The 15,565-nt window shown below is 40.0% G+C and overlaps 1 protein-coding gene across 1 annotated transcript in view; it reads left to right on the top strand.

Annotated features, from left to right (window-relative positions):
• The window catches only part of slco2a1 (solute carrier organic anion transporter family, member 2A1), a 28,129-nt gene that overhangs the window by 11,307 nt on the left and 1,257 nt on the right, over window positions 1-15,565 (top strand). The window contains exons 3-13 of the mRNA XM_033622548.2: window positions 1,177-1,339; window positions 3,377-3,589; window positions 4,860-4,958; window positions 5,054-5,193; window positions 6,922-6,994; window positions 7,107-7,271; window positions 8,700-8,904; window positions 10,030-10,177; window positions 13,610-13,773; window positions 14,517-14,581; window positions 15,376-15,496. Coding sequence (XP_033478439.2) covers window positions 1,177-1,339; window positions 3,377-3,589; window positions 4,860-4,958; window positions 5,054-5,193; window positions 6,922-6,994; window positions 7,107-7,271; window positions 8,700-8,904; window positions 10,030-10,177; window positions 13,610-13,773; window positions 14,517-14,581; window positions 15,376-15,496 — 1,556 coding nt within the window. The remainder of the gene's footprint in view (window positions 1-1,176; window positions 1,340-3,376; window positions 3,590-4,859; window positions 4,959-5,053; window positions 5,194-6,921; window positions 6,995-7,106; window positions 7,272-8,699; window positions 8,905-10,029; window positions 10,178-13,609; window positions 13,774-14,516; window positions 14,582-15,375; window positions 15,497-15,565) is intronic.

The following is a 15,565-nucleotide window of genomic DNA, read 5'->3' as shown; positions in this document are numbered from 1 at the left end:
TATGAGGGGTCAAGGAAACGATAACATGAGCCGTATGTGCTGGATTTTTTTTTTAAGCTCAAGTGGGTTTTAAATGCATCACACTGATAAATATTTTCCAGTTAGGTTTCAAGTATGCATGACCAGGGGTCACTCATCTGTGATTAAATCACTGTGTTGACATTGCTACCTTAAGGCTTTTTAAATTCTTTTGCGGCTCTCAGGATTTGGCTGCGCTTGGAGATCTAATTTGATTTACAACATCTGATTTGATTATATGATATTTTATTAAAACACAGCCTGAAGATTTCAATTTCGGATCTCCTTTTAGAGTTATTAAAACTGCTACAGATGAAAAATGGGAAGGTCAAAATGGAGAACAGGTTATTATTAGCGATGAACCTGATGAGTATTATCACCCGTCTCTGCAGTTCATCTCAGCCGTACAGCTTTTTTAGCTAATTGTTTAGGTTTCACAGCCCACAACTTAACTGTTTGATTCACTCTCATCAGCTTTATTTGTAGATTCAGAGGGCGGCTGCTTTTTTAGTTTCAGAGAAAGTGCTCAAACAAACCAGCACACTACCTGAAATATGTCAGTGCAATTTATGAGACCAAACAGGCAATCCTTTCTGAATGAAAAGTGAAACTCATCTATATTCTCTTCAAAGCCAGACTGACATAAACAGCAATTTTACCTCACTGAACACGGGAGCTGCTGGTCTACTGCTGCCTTGATCGGGAGTTTGTTTGTGTTATTGTGTGACTTTGGTGTTTACTGACTATCTGATCGAGGCTGCAATGGACCAGCAGCTCCTGGGATTAGCAAGGTAAAATTACAGTTTTTGTCAGTGGAGTCTAGCTTTGAAGACAGCATAGGTAAGTTTCACTTTTCGATCAGTTCCCCGTCAGAAAAACAGTTTTCCTCACAAATTCAACGCAACACTGGGTGAGTAATTGATATATAAATAGTCATTTTGGGGGCCGAGTATTCCTTTAATCCTGAACTGTGCCTGTGTTGTGTGCAGACCCCACTAAATTTGGATTACAGTGCAACCCTGGCCACTTCCATATTTGGTTTTAAGAGTCCATTAGTAATGTTTGGAAAGTGTGAGACCTGCAACTTGATGCATTAAGTGTGAAAGGATTGATTCCTCTGGCTCCTCTCTGAAGCATTTGTCTGTGTCTGTCTCTCAGGTCAGCAACAGTGTGCTGATAGTGTTCGTGAGCTACTTTGGAAATCGGGTCCACCGGCCTCGCGTCATTGGAATCGGTGGACTACTGATGGCTGTCAGCGCCATGATGCTGACCTTACCTCACTTCGTATCCCAGCCCTACGAATATGACTCTGTTTTACACAGTAAGAACAAAGACCTGAATACCACGCGGCTTCTCTGTCTCTGCTGGCACCACTGTGACAGCTACTGTGACTCAGTCCAGAGCTGGGGACTCATGAAAGTACAAATATGTCAGTGCAATTTATGAGACTTTACTTAAGGGTTCGTCTAGAAAGCTGCGGCATCTTTTCAGCAAAGGCTCCACTCACTCAGCAGGAGTCAAGCAAGTAACTGCTTTTTGTACTCTGCAGCGAGTGGTGTATTTAGAAAGCTTTGCCAGTGCTCCCCAGGTGAACTCTTTGTAAATCAGAGAGAAATTCCTAGTGTCTGTGAACTCGCTGAAAGTTAAGACGATTAGAGTTACCTCCAGGACATTTAATTTGTAATAACAATCTCTCTCTTTCCACTTTAAAGGGATAGTTCAGATTTTTGAAGTGGGGTTGTGTGAGGTAAGTTTCCATAGTCGCTGTATTACCTACAGTAGATGTGAGTCGGCACGCTCCCAGTTTGGAGAAGGAGAATAAAGTACCAACATGGAAGCTAACCGATGTACTGCTGTGGACAGGGGCGGACGCAAAATGTATTTTAGCCCCCCCCCCCCCCCCAAAAAAAAAAAAGAATATAGTTTAATACAGTGCTATATTGAAAATGTTTTCACTGCTTTACCTTGCCATCAGACAGCCCTTTCTTTTAGGGAACTGAGGCCATTATATGAACACAGTCTCACTCCGAAGTCGTCAAAATCCGGCGCTTGGGCAGTGACTTGCAGCGTCAGAAACCAACAAAAGAAGGCATCCTTTAACGTCAGCGTGATATGTGGCCAGTTGCCATTATAGTTTAACGCGCGTGGCGGCATCAGGGAGAAATGCGGCGGGACAAGGATGAAAGTTAAGGCGGCGACAAACACCGACTTTCACCCGAGAGAGTGGTGTTTGCGTCTCGTAAGATTCTAAAGCCAAACCCTGAGCTTTTTTCCTAAACCCAACATTTGTGTTTGTTGTTGAAGGACAAAAACATCAATTTGTGGTGTTGTACCGACGTAGTGCGTTTATTTTGGAAGAGACTCTGTAAATATTAAATTTCCTGTGAAAACAGAAGTGTATCTTGAAAGACGAGAACTTGACTCTGTGTCCCAGAACGTCAACAACCAATGCACCCAGGGTACCCTGCACGTCGTATGTGGATGTGAAAAGTCCATGACATAACGTGTAATATGTGACGAGTTCAGAGTGAGAATGTGTTGGTTACATATCTCTTCTCAAAGCCACCAGACTCCTTTGACACAAACAGTAATTTTACCTTGCACAACACAGGAGTTGCTGGTCTACCGTTGCCTCAATCAGTTAGTTACTTCGTATTATTGTGTGACTTTGGTGAATCTGAGCTAACCCTTTAAAACACCAAAGTCACACAATAACACAAACAAACCACCCCATCGTGGCAGCTGTAAATCAGCAACTCCTGTTCTCTGCAAGGTTAAATTACTGTTTTTGTCAAAGGAGGCTGGTAGCTTTGAAGAGAGCGTAGATGTATATATTGGCCTCAGTTGCCCATCAGCAAGGGCTGTCTGTCAGCAAGGTAGAGTGGAGAAAATACACAATAGTGGCTAAAATACATTTTGTGTCTGCCCCTGTCCACAGCAGTACATTGCTTTAGCTTCTATGGTGGTACTCCTGTCTGCTTCTCCAAACTGGGGGCAGGCCGACTGCCATCTACTGTAGGTAATACACTGACTATGGATAAGTACTTCATACAACCCAGACTATCCCTTTAATCTTGCCCCTAGTCAAAATTCTTAAGTGTTGTGCAGAGTGTCAGTGAAGGGCCATAGAAGCTTGCGGTTGGGAGAAACTTTCTTGGTTAAGGTTAGAAAAAATGGTGTAGTTTGGGTTAAGATGAATACATTCCTGTCAGAAAGGGCTTCCTTGGAGAAAGCCTGCAAGGAAAACTTCTCCCATGTGCTAAAAGCTTCAAGAAATTAAAGAAGTCACATCCACCAGCCTCTCATTAACTTGTCCTCCCCGCTCCTCCCCTCTCTCCGTCCGTGTGCTGTGATCCAGACCGCCAAGACATTTGCACCGTGCAGAGGAATTCGAGTAACCTGGAGTCGTGTGACCGTGAGGAGAAGAGGCGTCTGGCTGACTCGAACAACCTGTGGCTGCTGATGGGCAGCGCTCAGCTGCTCTTCGGTGTGGGCTCGGTGCCCATCCAGCCATTTGGGATTTCCTACATAGATGATTTTGCTGGACCTGGAAACTCCCCTCTTTACATAGGTGAATGGCCTATGGTTGATTGATTTGTTTAGATAAGGAGAGCGCAATCTGAGGGTCATGGTGTTATTCTGGGTCATTCTGCAGGCTTTGGAAAACTTTTACCATCAGTGTTTCATGACCTGGGAATTAAAAGATGGTTTTATGCAGCTACGTTCTCTTGTTTTGGTGAAAATGTTCATAATATTTTTGAGAAGTTCAGCAATTTTAAGGTTTTTAAATTTAAGATTGAGCAGCTTTTTATGCTCCTTTATCCTCAGAGCACCAAACCTAAGGAAATGTGGTAAACAGAGTAAACCTGATTTGTTCTCCTGTGAACCTTTCAAACAAAGGATCATTGGTTTGCAGATGGAACCTTGTAATTATTAATTTTCTTTAATTCTGTATACTTTATTAGTCCCATAGGGGAAAATCAATTTTTTCACTTTGTTGTTGGCGAACTGGCAGAAGAAAGTTAAAGATTAAAAAAGTTAAATTAATTAGACACCCTTACGTTTTTTCAAATTTAATGCATATAAGCAAGAATATCCTGACACAAAAGGTTAATAATTTGTTAAAGAATAGTTATTATTTATTTATTTATTTATTTCAAAAAGGGAAAAAAAATGTAGAACCTTAAAAGTGGGAGGTCACAATTTGGTAAGAAAATTATATAAGTATGGACGACAAAAAATGATAAATAACTGTATAAATAAATACAGCAATAAATAAATAAAACCTGGAAAAAACAATAAAAGAATGAATAAATGCAAAAAAACCTCATAAATAAAAAGAAATAATAAAAGAAGTTAGAACCTCCTGCCTGAGTCACATAGAGACACAGAAATACATAAATAAATGTAGTTGTACAAAAATGTAGAAATCAATTTAAGATAGGTTCAGGTTCCAGCAGCTTCAGAAATGTGAGGAGTTCCTGCTTTTACTGACTTCCTGTTTCCTGTTTGGCAACTGCATGAATTTTGGCCACAAGCCACTCAAATGATTTTATCACATTTTTGGACCTTTTAAATACGTTTATAAATTCATACAAACATTTCTTTTAGGGAGTTGTTGAAGTGTGGGTGAACAGCAAGTAAAGAGACATTTATTCATTTATGTCCTTTCAGCTTTTATATGTGTATTTATTTATGCATTTATCTATTTCCATATTTATTTCAGCATTGATTAATTAGTTTATTTATTTAAGCATTTGTTCAAGCAAGTCATTTTTCATCCTTCATACAAAACAGCTCGACACTGCTTCAAAACCTCACAGCTGCTTTATCATTCACAGCCATCCTGTTTGCAGTATCTGTATTCGGGCCAGCCATCGGATACCTGCTGGGCGCAGTCATGCTGCGGATCTATGTGGACGTGGACAAATATGGTTTAGGTAATGATCAGGTCTTTAAAGTTCCATCCATCCCACAGTTATTTTACTGACAGGTTACAGCAGGAATGACTGTGCTCACTGCTGTTTTCATGCAGGAGCTGAACAGGAGCTGAGAGTGTCTGATCCCCGCTGGGTCGGGGCCTGGTGGATGGGCCTGCTCATCACCAGCGGCTTCCTGGTTCTCACCTCCATCCCCTACTTCTTCTTCCCTCGTCGGATGCCGGCAGAACACAATGTAAGTCACACTCTGACTCTCAGAGTTCTTTAAGGTCACAGCAGCCTTTTTCACAACTTAACACTCATTGAACTGTGGTGTATTGCTCGTGTTTTACTGACACCTACAGGCTCTGTGTCAACATTGCATTTCACTTTTCCTCTTTTCACTATCTTGAAGGCACAGAATGTTTCGCAATATCAACATATAAATCCAAATTATACCTGACACATATCACTTCACTGACCACACTTCTGTTCCCAAGAACTGATTTGTACTTTACATTTTGTATTTTGACCTTTTAAAACAATCCACAGAAAACATTAGTCATAGATGAGAAAAGGGCCAGAATTCATTTCCCACTGTTTTGTGAAACCACTTTTTGGCTCCTCCAGCTTTGTCCGGGACTCGACCTGGTAACATAATAAAGTTGTTGTTGTAAATTCAGCTAAAATGAACACATTTGGAACATGACGGGTGAGTGCTGATGAGGTCATCTGATAGCAACGTGGGGGTACGTCAGACAAAACAGGATAGGAGTCACTGATACAGAGTACTTTCTTGGTTTTGTTTAAAACATACAAAACTAAGAGCAAATATTTCAGTATGAAGAAGACACAAAAGTGATCTTTGAGCAATAAAATCTGTCTAGAAATCTTTCATTGTGATGTTGTACAGCTTTGGGTGATTTTAATGCATGAATGCAGCACGAAGAGACCAAAAGAAATGGGGACAAAACGAAGGTGTATCATATAAACTGTATCATATAAATGCTTCTGTACATGGAGGAAACAAATAGACTTAAGCATCAATACAGAAATAAATGAATAAATAAATTGAGTGCAGAGATGTCAGTTCAGTCATACAGGTAAAAGGACTCAATTTAAAAAATTGGCGGCCATCTGAGACCTATTTCATGCTTATTTAGAGGAGGCCAGGGGATGTGATTAACTCACTGCTATAATTTCTCATGGCCCTTACTTGAGCTCAAACACACAGCACTCTGAAGCACTTTATTTTATTATTTAAAAAAACAATCTTCAAAATGAAATAAAGTTATGAAAAAAAATTATAATAATAAATAGAAATAAAATGAACAACTAAAAAAGTATACATGAATAAATAATTAAAGAGAAAATAATTAATTCAGAAATAAATGTTGAAATAAATATGGAAATATAAATATAAATTATTTATTTAACAAACACATTAAAAAATAATTAAGCAGGATATAAGTGAATATCTATAATTCATTTTTACATTTTTGTACAGCATCATTTGTTTATTTCTGTGTCCCTATGTTAATGAAAATAATCATGATAATAAATAAAAATAGATTTATTTAATAGATAAGTGTATAAATATACCGGAATACATAATTACATAAATAACAAAGAATAAATTCATAAATTAATGTTGAATTAAATGTGTAAATAAAAAGATAAATAAATTATTTTACAAATTTATTTAAAAAAAATTATTATGCAGTACTTAAATAAATATCTATAATTAATTTCTACATTTTTGTACAACTACATTTGTTCGTTTCTTTATTTCTGAGTTCCCATGTTAATCAGGTATTAATTCATTAATGTAATTATTTATTTCCATATTTATGTCAGCATGTATTTATCCTGTATTAACATTAAACATTTATTTTTATTTGTTTCTTGTCCTCCATACCTGTATTCATTACACACTGCATATTTGCCTTCACACATTCAGTCTACACTGCCTGTTATATTCCAGGTGATTGGAAGTGAAACTGACATGAGTGATGACTTCAAGAAGCCAGATGTCTCTCTACTTGATTTCCTGAAAAGTAAGTTTATTATATTCAGCCTGCAGAGGTTCAGAGAGTTTTCACTGGAGTCGTCTCCAGTATCAATAATCAGTAATAACCCGTGTATCTTTGTGTGACTGTGTCTGATCAGTGTTTCCCAGGATGTTTGTCCACCTGCTGCTGAGCCCTCTCTTCCTGATGCTGGTCCTGGCCCAGTGCTGCTTCTCCTCAGTGATCGCAGGTCTCGCTACGTTCCTCAACAAGTTCCTGGAGCGACAGTACAGCGCGTCGCCCGCCTACAGCAGCCTGCTAGTAGGTAGGTACTGCAGCAGCACAAATATAACCCTTTCAGTCAACTGCTTGAAGTCATTGTCAGCTTTTAAATAATTCAAGTCATAATGTAAAGTTTGGTATATACACTCACTGGCCACTTTATTAGGTACAACTGTTCAACTGCTGATCTACTGGGATTTTCACATACAACCATCTCTAGGGTTTACAGAGGATGGTCTGAACAGGAGAAAATATCCAGTGAGCAGCAGTTCTCTGGGTGAAAATGCCTTGTTGATGCCAGAGGTCAGAGGAGAATGGCCAGACTGGTTCAAGATGATAGAAAGGCAACAGGAAGTCAAATAACCACTGGTTCCAACCAAGGTCTGCAGAAGACCATCTCTGAACCAACAACACGTCCAACCTTGAAGCAGATGGGCTACAGCAGCAGAAGACCACACCAGGTGCCACTCCTGTCAGCTAACAACAGGAAACTGAGGCTACAGTTCACACAGGCTCACCAAAACTGGACAATAGAAGATTGGAAAAACGTTGCCTGGTCTGATGAGTCTGGATTTCTGCTGCCACATTCAGATGGTAGGGTCAGAATTTGGTGTAAACAACATGAAAGCATGGGTCCATCCTGCCTTGTATCAACGGTTCAGGCTGCTGCTGGTGGTGTAATGGTGTGAGGGAGATTTTCTTAGTACCAACTGAGCATGGTTTAAACACCACAGCCTACCTGAGTATTGTTGCTGACCGTGTCCATCCCTTTATGACCACAGTGTACCCATCTTCTGGTGGCTACTTCCAGCAGGATAACGCACCATGTCACAAAGCTCAGATCATCTCAAACTGGTTTCTTGAACATGACAATGAGTTCACTGTACTCCAATGGCCTCCACAGTCACCAGATCTCAGTCCAATAGAGCACCTTTGGGATGTGGTGGAACGGGAGATTCACATCATGGATGTGCAGCCGACAAATCTGCAGCAACTGTGTGATGTCATCATGTCAATATGGACCAACATCTCTGAGGAAAGTTTCCAGCACCTTGTTGAGTCTATGACACCAAGGATTAAGGCAGTTCTGAAGGCAAAAGGGGTCCAACCTGGTACTAGCAAGGTGTACCTAATAAAGTGGCCAGTGAGTGTATATTAAAACCATTTTTATGAACTGTGGAAGTGAAATGAAACAGTCTGTTAAAGTCATTTAATGGACACTAGACTACAGTGTGTCAGCCAGCTTGCACCATGGCCTCTTTCCAAGGAGTGAATTAGATCTGTGACATCATCTTTTCCTCGATAAGAATTTAAGTTGGGTTTTCAAGTTTGCTCCTTTGCAGTATTTTTATGTATTAACAAACTACAGCTGACATTAATGTCAGGGTGTTAGCAAATACAATGACACTTCTTTAGGCACGCAATAACAACATCTTCACCTGGTGGTCACTGAGCTGTTCATGTTCCCCAGGTGCTGTGAATCTACCTGCAGTGGCAGTGGGGATGCTGGTGGGTGGGGTCATCATGAAGAGGGCACGTCTCTCTCTTAAGATCATCCCACGCTTCTGTGTGGCTATGTTGACCCTGTCCACCCTCCTCTGCATCCCTCTCTTCTTCATGGGCTGTCCCACGCAGAAGGTCTCAGAGGTCAATCATGACCAGATCGGACAGCACCGGTGAGTGAGGAGAGCGGGGCGTTGTCATGGTGATGCTTTCATGTGACACAGAATTGCTTCTCACAGGGGTAGTTTAATTTATTAGAGTCACACACGTCCAGCCTAGCTTATGATAAATGTTTGTTCAAGTCCCAAAATTTCCCACCAACGTTTGGGAGGAAATTTTTTGGCATGTGGGCACTGGTCACTATCTTTAACACTTTTGGTACATTTTTCACAAACTCACACAGATTTCCAACAGTTACACACACATTTTTAAACTTCTGTTTCTGAAATATGAGTTTTCATACTCATTTATTGAATCTGGGAGCTCACAGTGCACACAGGGAGTCGACAGGACACTCGATACAGTATAATCCCATTTCTTTGTTTACATTTGCCTTCATGAATATGCAAATTCTAGGTTAGCCTGTCCAAGAATTGGGTGAAAGTAGGCCAGTGTTACCTTTCAACATCACTTCCAACTGCACGCCCGGCCATGAAAATACACCAGTGTTTTGGAACCTGCATTGTTCGCACCTAGTGTTCGTCTGCGAGCAGCCTTCCAACATGCTGCTCTCTGTGTGGGCCGGGCATAAGCACATACAGCGAGCAGCAGCAGCGGCCCAGTGTCTGACAGCGGCACACCGTGAGGACAGAAACAGAGGGCTCAGTGGGGACGCAGCACCTGCAACAGCAAGCGAACACGCCGTCTGTGGTTATATGACTGAAAATAACAATTTCAAGTGGAAGTTGGGAGGTTCAGGATCAAATTTCTAAGCCGTCCAAGTGAATTGATTTATAGTGGTGCTGTATTGTGTTCCAGGAGACAGATGCACTAAAATTAAAAGCAGTTTTTCAAGTTCAGACCAAACTGGTGGAACATGAAGTCAGCAGAGCGTGTCTGATAAAGCCCATCTGAGTGCAGAAGCAATTCTGAGAGGTAGTATGGTGATTTTCCAGTGAGGGCTTTGTAGATAAAAAGAATCTCACAGCAGAGTGATAGAGTCCAGGAGTTTGATATACTGAAAACAAAACACCTGAACCTTAATGACTTTATCGTAACAGCTACTTGCAGAATACTCAGACGTAGTCAAAATGAAACACATGGGCTTATCTGAACGTGTTTCTCTCCTCCCTCCACAGGTCTCTCTCCTTGTGCTACTCCAACTGCTCCTGTCCTGCCACTGCCTTCAACCCTGTGTGTGGCTCTGACGGTGTCGAGTATATTTCTCCGTGCCATGCAGGCTGCACCAACTTCACCAAAGACCCCAACAATACCCACAGGGTTCAGGTCAGTGCCTCCTGCTCATGGTTTGCTCCCACAGTGTAAATACCTGCAGGTCAGGCTGATGTGGAAATGATATATTTAACATTGGCGTAGAGTGTAGGCTACTGTATATGAGATATATCTGATGATGTCATTAAAGCTACACTTGGCAGTGTTGGGCAGGAGCGTCACTACAAGTAGCGACATTAATAATTTAACTGTATGTCTCAGTAGCGTGGTGGCAACGTTACTATTTTCTGAGTTGGCTATTGGCTTTTCTTGGCAAGACCCGCCCTACTCTGCCTCTGACTGGCTACATTGCACTTCTTGACACATCTCTAGCGTGTCTCGCCCATAGACGGTATATATTTAGTGGATTTGCAGTGGACACCGGAGAAATAGACACACCAAGGGCAGAGAAAAGAGCTGAGAGACAGAGGACAGTATTAAGAAGGAAGAAACATACAGTACCTATGTCACGTGTTATATGCAGGAATTGTCCCAGAAAAAGAAAAGTTTTAATTCAGGTCTTTTATTTTTATTGTCATGACATTAGCCCCTTTTACACTGCCAGATTTTCGGCGAATGTTGGGCCATTTTGCAGGCAAGCTGCGAGCGTTTAGACACACAGAGCCGGATTGGCGAGTTTATCCGAGGTGCCCAATTTTCCATCTTGTAGGGTAGTCATATTGGCGGAACCTTTTTTGGTTTGAGGCGCCCGTCCACCACTGGAGGGGCTGTTGATGACTTGTGGGAGGAGCTGTTGATGACGCGCACGTGCGACCCACTGGCGGTGGATAAACAGGAAACAGCTGATAGCAGGAATTAGCGAACAGCTAGTAGCAAGAGGGAAACACAAACCTGACAGACACTGTAAAGATGAGCAACTGGGGAGACAAGGAATTGTGCGCCCTCCTTGCCCTCGCAAACAAAGAGGCCATTAACCGTCAGATGACGGGGACGGTGAAGGACGGGCCGACTTATGTGAGAATCGCCGAAGGACTGACCAGCCGCGGCTTCCCTCCCACGTCACTGTTTCCGTCACACGCTGAGCTACATGTTTTGTTACTTGCTCACGCCCCCATTGCCCCGAAAAAGGCACATTCTGTATAAACAAAAGTAGGTAGGCGGCATTTTGCTGCACTTCCCGATTTTGTTTTTATACTGCCAATGCTGAAAGAAGACTGATTGGGCTTTCCTGCAAATTTGCACAATTCCTATTTAAAAAGGGCTATAGCAAGATAGCCTACTGAAAGAGGTCAACACAGAGAAATGCATAAAGTAGGAAGAGGAGAAAGAAAGACAGAGAGCAATAGGTTGACTGATGATGTCATGTTATTACGTTTTACAAGTTTTACAATAAACAGTTCAACTGAAGATTTTTTGCTGCCTGTCTGCCCTATCTGGCAGTTTTCTTATCACTGAGATATCGATTTAACATAAAGTCCATAAATAAAAGCAGCCGTAAAGTACCAAGCTACTTTTGCCATCTTCTCACAGCTTAGCTTGCTACGTTTCTCTGTGGGTAGCTTCAGTGTAGTGAAACGTCATTTTGATGTGGCGTAACTTGCCGCTTGCTCAACACTGACAGTTGGTAACTTTTATGAAAATAACTGTGATATATATTTTGTTTCACAGATTATCTGTCTCATGTAATCCTGTGTGGATGTAGTGACAGTTTCGACAAATATGACTCAGTCATTTTTTTTATAAAAGTTACCAGCTACAGCTTTGAGACATGCTTGTGATATGGGGCTGTGTAAACACAGCATGATTTGAGGAATATTTGTGCAACACAAGAACAACATTGTACAATAAATCATCAGCAGTAATGAGTTAAATTACCTGATGAAGACTAATCGTGTCAGATAGGAATGCTTGATAAGTTTATTGAAAAGAAAAAAAAAAATGAATAAGTATGATTTGTTTTTACAGCAGGGAAAGAGTTCAGAAATGTATAATTTCCTTCTATAATCTTGTGTAATTATCTCAGTGTGGGAAAAGGGAATAAGTGTTTGGTTCTTGTCCTAGCACAGGATCTGTAAACGATCCTCCTGTCAGGGTGTAATTAACCTTTAACTGTGTAGGAGCAGAGTGCTGTAGGGAATGCATACGCTGCACTGAGAGAATCCGCTCTTCAGGGGGTTGACTTGATCTTTAAACATCTTTTATTCCAATGTTAAGTAGACACTTGGGACAGGAAGTGACTTTGACCTTAGATGCCTCTACTTTGTGACGTATCTGCCAAATGATCACACATTTCATATCAGCAGTGATATGAAGCGCCGGTCCTACAGCACATCATGTGTCTCATCATCAGCCAGGAACGCAGTCAGACCTTACACAGGGACTGCTCTGCTGCTAACAGGACGCAAGTGGCTCAGGATCAATGTCCAATCAATGCTTATTAGTCATATAGGAGGTGTTTTAAGAGGGACAAAACGTCAGTATCCAGACATCACAGCTTGTGAATAATCTTTTCGTGGGTGGATTGTGTGACTGCTGATAGAGTATTAGTCAGTTTGACTCAGCTTGTAAGTTCACTGTGTAGTGCTGCACTAGAAACACAGGCAGCACAACCAGCTTCGTTAATGAATCCCAAGAAGTCTCAGAATAATTATTTTCTCCTTCTGGTGGACTCACATGTCCACAGGTGGGATTTAATCAGGTGCTGGACAAAGGTCTCGATTCATTTTCATAAGCACTTTCTGTCTTTTGATTTCAACACACCAGCAGATACGGTGTTGTGTAAAGGTCCAGTGTGTAAGATTTAGGGGAATTTAGTGGCATCTAGTGGTGAGGATGCAGATTGCAACCAGCTGAAACTTCTGGTTATAATTCCTTCCTTGTTCAAGAGGTTTTTACCAGGAGCCGAATTATCTGTTTTGTAGAGGAGGTCTCCTACTCTACAAAACAAACACACCCAGTGATTTAAACTGGTAAAAACACTGAAAAAAGCAGTTTCATGTTAAAAAAAATCAGTGTTTTTACGATGCTCTCTTCACGGAGTGGCTGCTAACTACGGTGGCTGACTAGAGCCAATGTTCAGTTTGCCATTCTAGGCTGCTGTAAAAAATATATCACTCCAACATGGCGATCTCCATAAATGAGAATCTGCTCCCTGTGTAGATTTAAACAGCTCATTCTAAGGTAATGAAAACACAATGAGTCTTATTTAAGGTGATTATACACTAAAGAAAACTTACTTACACTTTTGGCTCCAAAAAACAAGATGGCAACAGCCAAAATGTCAGACTGAAGGTTTCACAACAGTAGTCCACCAACCAGTCGGTTACATCATGGTGGACACATCCACTTCTTTTACAGTCTGTGGTCTAACTTCAAATCCCAGTGGGCAAAATAAGCATCACAGTAGATGTAGTTACAACTTAACAAAAGCTGTTTGTGCAGATAACAACGATATTAATATTCCCTTTGCTTTCTGTCTGATTACAGCTGTATACCAACTGCAGGTGTGTATCAGGGAGCCAGGGTAGCGCCCGCCCTGCTCCGTGTCCAAACAGCTGCCCACATTTTCTGCTCCCCGTCATTCTGGTCATCTCTCTGGCATCATTGATTGCCTGCTTCACTCACAACCCCATGTACATGATGGTGCTCAGGTAAGGAAGGATGACAATATAGTCACATTTGTTATATAATTTTAATGACCAAAATAGATCTAATGCATGATACAATAAGCTTGTCCTCCAGTATTAACACTTACTAATGATTTTATAAACCCTTATATTTTAACCAGGCTACGTACACATACTGCATTAGAAGACATAGCATCAACTTAGTATCTTTCTTCCTTTTTTTTTTTTTTTTTTTTAACAAAACTTGTATTTAATATATAAAAATCTGACCACACAGATCAGTTTTCAGAGGCTCTTATGGACTTTATAAATAAATAAAAATAATAATAATAATAAAGAAATGTTGAAGTTAATGTGGAAATAACTAGATAAATGCATAAATAAAGTTGATAAATAAACAAGACAAGTAAGTTCATATCTTTATTTTATTTCCACATTTTTGTTCAACTCCATTTAATTATTTCAGCATCTGTATTTTTACATTAAGTAAGTAAGTTATGCGGGCTTAACCTCTGCCTTTATGTCTTCATTTATTTATTTATTTTCATGTTTATATCACCATTTATTAATTCATTTTTGATTTATTTATGAATTTATTCATTAATACTTGTATTTTTTTGTCCTCCATACAAAAAGATGCTAAAACAGATTTATTCAGTAAGTGTAATAGTTACAGAATGTGTTTATGCAGTTTTCCAGTATTATATTATACTTAAAATGTTGGTTTTGTTTTATATCCTTGTAATTTCTTTTCCCGTTCATTTCAGATGTGTTCCCTCTGAAGAGAAGTCATTCGCAATAGGAATTCAATTTTTACTCATGAGAGTATTGGGTAAGTCAGTGTGTCGTGCTACACTTTTATGAATGACTAATTATTGTATTGATGATATGCTTCCTTTTTTCAAAGTGCCTAATTGACCCCCAAATCCCATAATATCCACCTGTCTTTATTATTATAACTCAACAAAGTTCACTGCTGTATGGAGTCCCAAAGTGTCCAATATTAAAAAAATAAGAAGAAAAAAAAGAGAAAGAAATTATTGCATGACTAAACTGAGTAAAATATATAAATCAACCAATTCATTTTGTAATTAGTTTTTTTAATTATTAACTAATTATTATGAAATATATCATTATTTTTACAGTTTATATGAGAGTTAATTTTTATTACAAAGCGTATTATACAATTACAGAATTTTACATAGATTATTTTACATAAAATATGATATTAAATAGAAGTGTCTATGGGCTGTTATGAATTAAAAACACACTACACTAAAAGAATTACCATAATGAAATTAAACTAAAATGAAACTCTTGGCTAACTGAAAAGAGTGATATAATAACCTTGTTAGTTTTCTGAAATTATTTTACAAATTATTGGTTAATATATGTATTATTAATTTAATATGGCACTCTTTGGGGCTCTGTACAGTTGAATTTCACTGGGATGTTGCTGGTTGTTTAGTGGCTGCTACACCAAAATAACACAGTCTAATTTAACATATATTTAAATTCCGTTCATCAGTACTTTTAAGCAGATGTTGGATTGCCCTCTAGTGGCTCTGGCTCACACACATGTGGACAGAAATGTGTTAACATGCTGCCTTTCTGTGTCCCTCTCAGCCTGGCTTCCTGCCCCCGCTCTCTTCGGGACGGCCATCGATACGTCGTGTATCTGGTGGAAGCGTGTGTGTGGAAAGAAGTTTAGCTGTGGTTACTATGACAACAACATCCTGAGGAACCGGTGAGAAAGCTTATCCCTTAGAGCACATATTGCACACACACACACACAGAGGACATCCACATCATTTAT

This window comes from Epinephelus lanceolatus, chromosome 6, assembly GCF_041903045.1.
Source record: "Epinephelus lanceolatus isolate andai-2023 chromosome 6, ASM4190304v1, whole genome shotgun sequence".
In the NCBI taxonomy this organism is placed as follows: Eukaryota; Metazoa; Chordata; class Actinopteri; order Perciformes; family Serranidae; genus Epinephelus; species Epinephelus lanceolatus.
The sequence above is the reverse complement of the archived record's forward strand: the minus strand, read 5'-3'. Positions and strand labels throughout refer to the sequence as shown.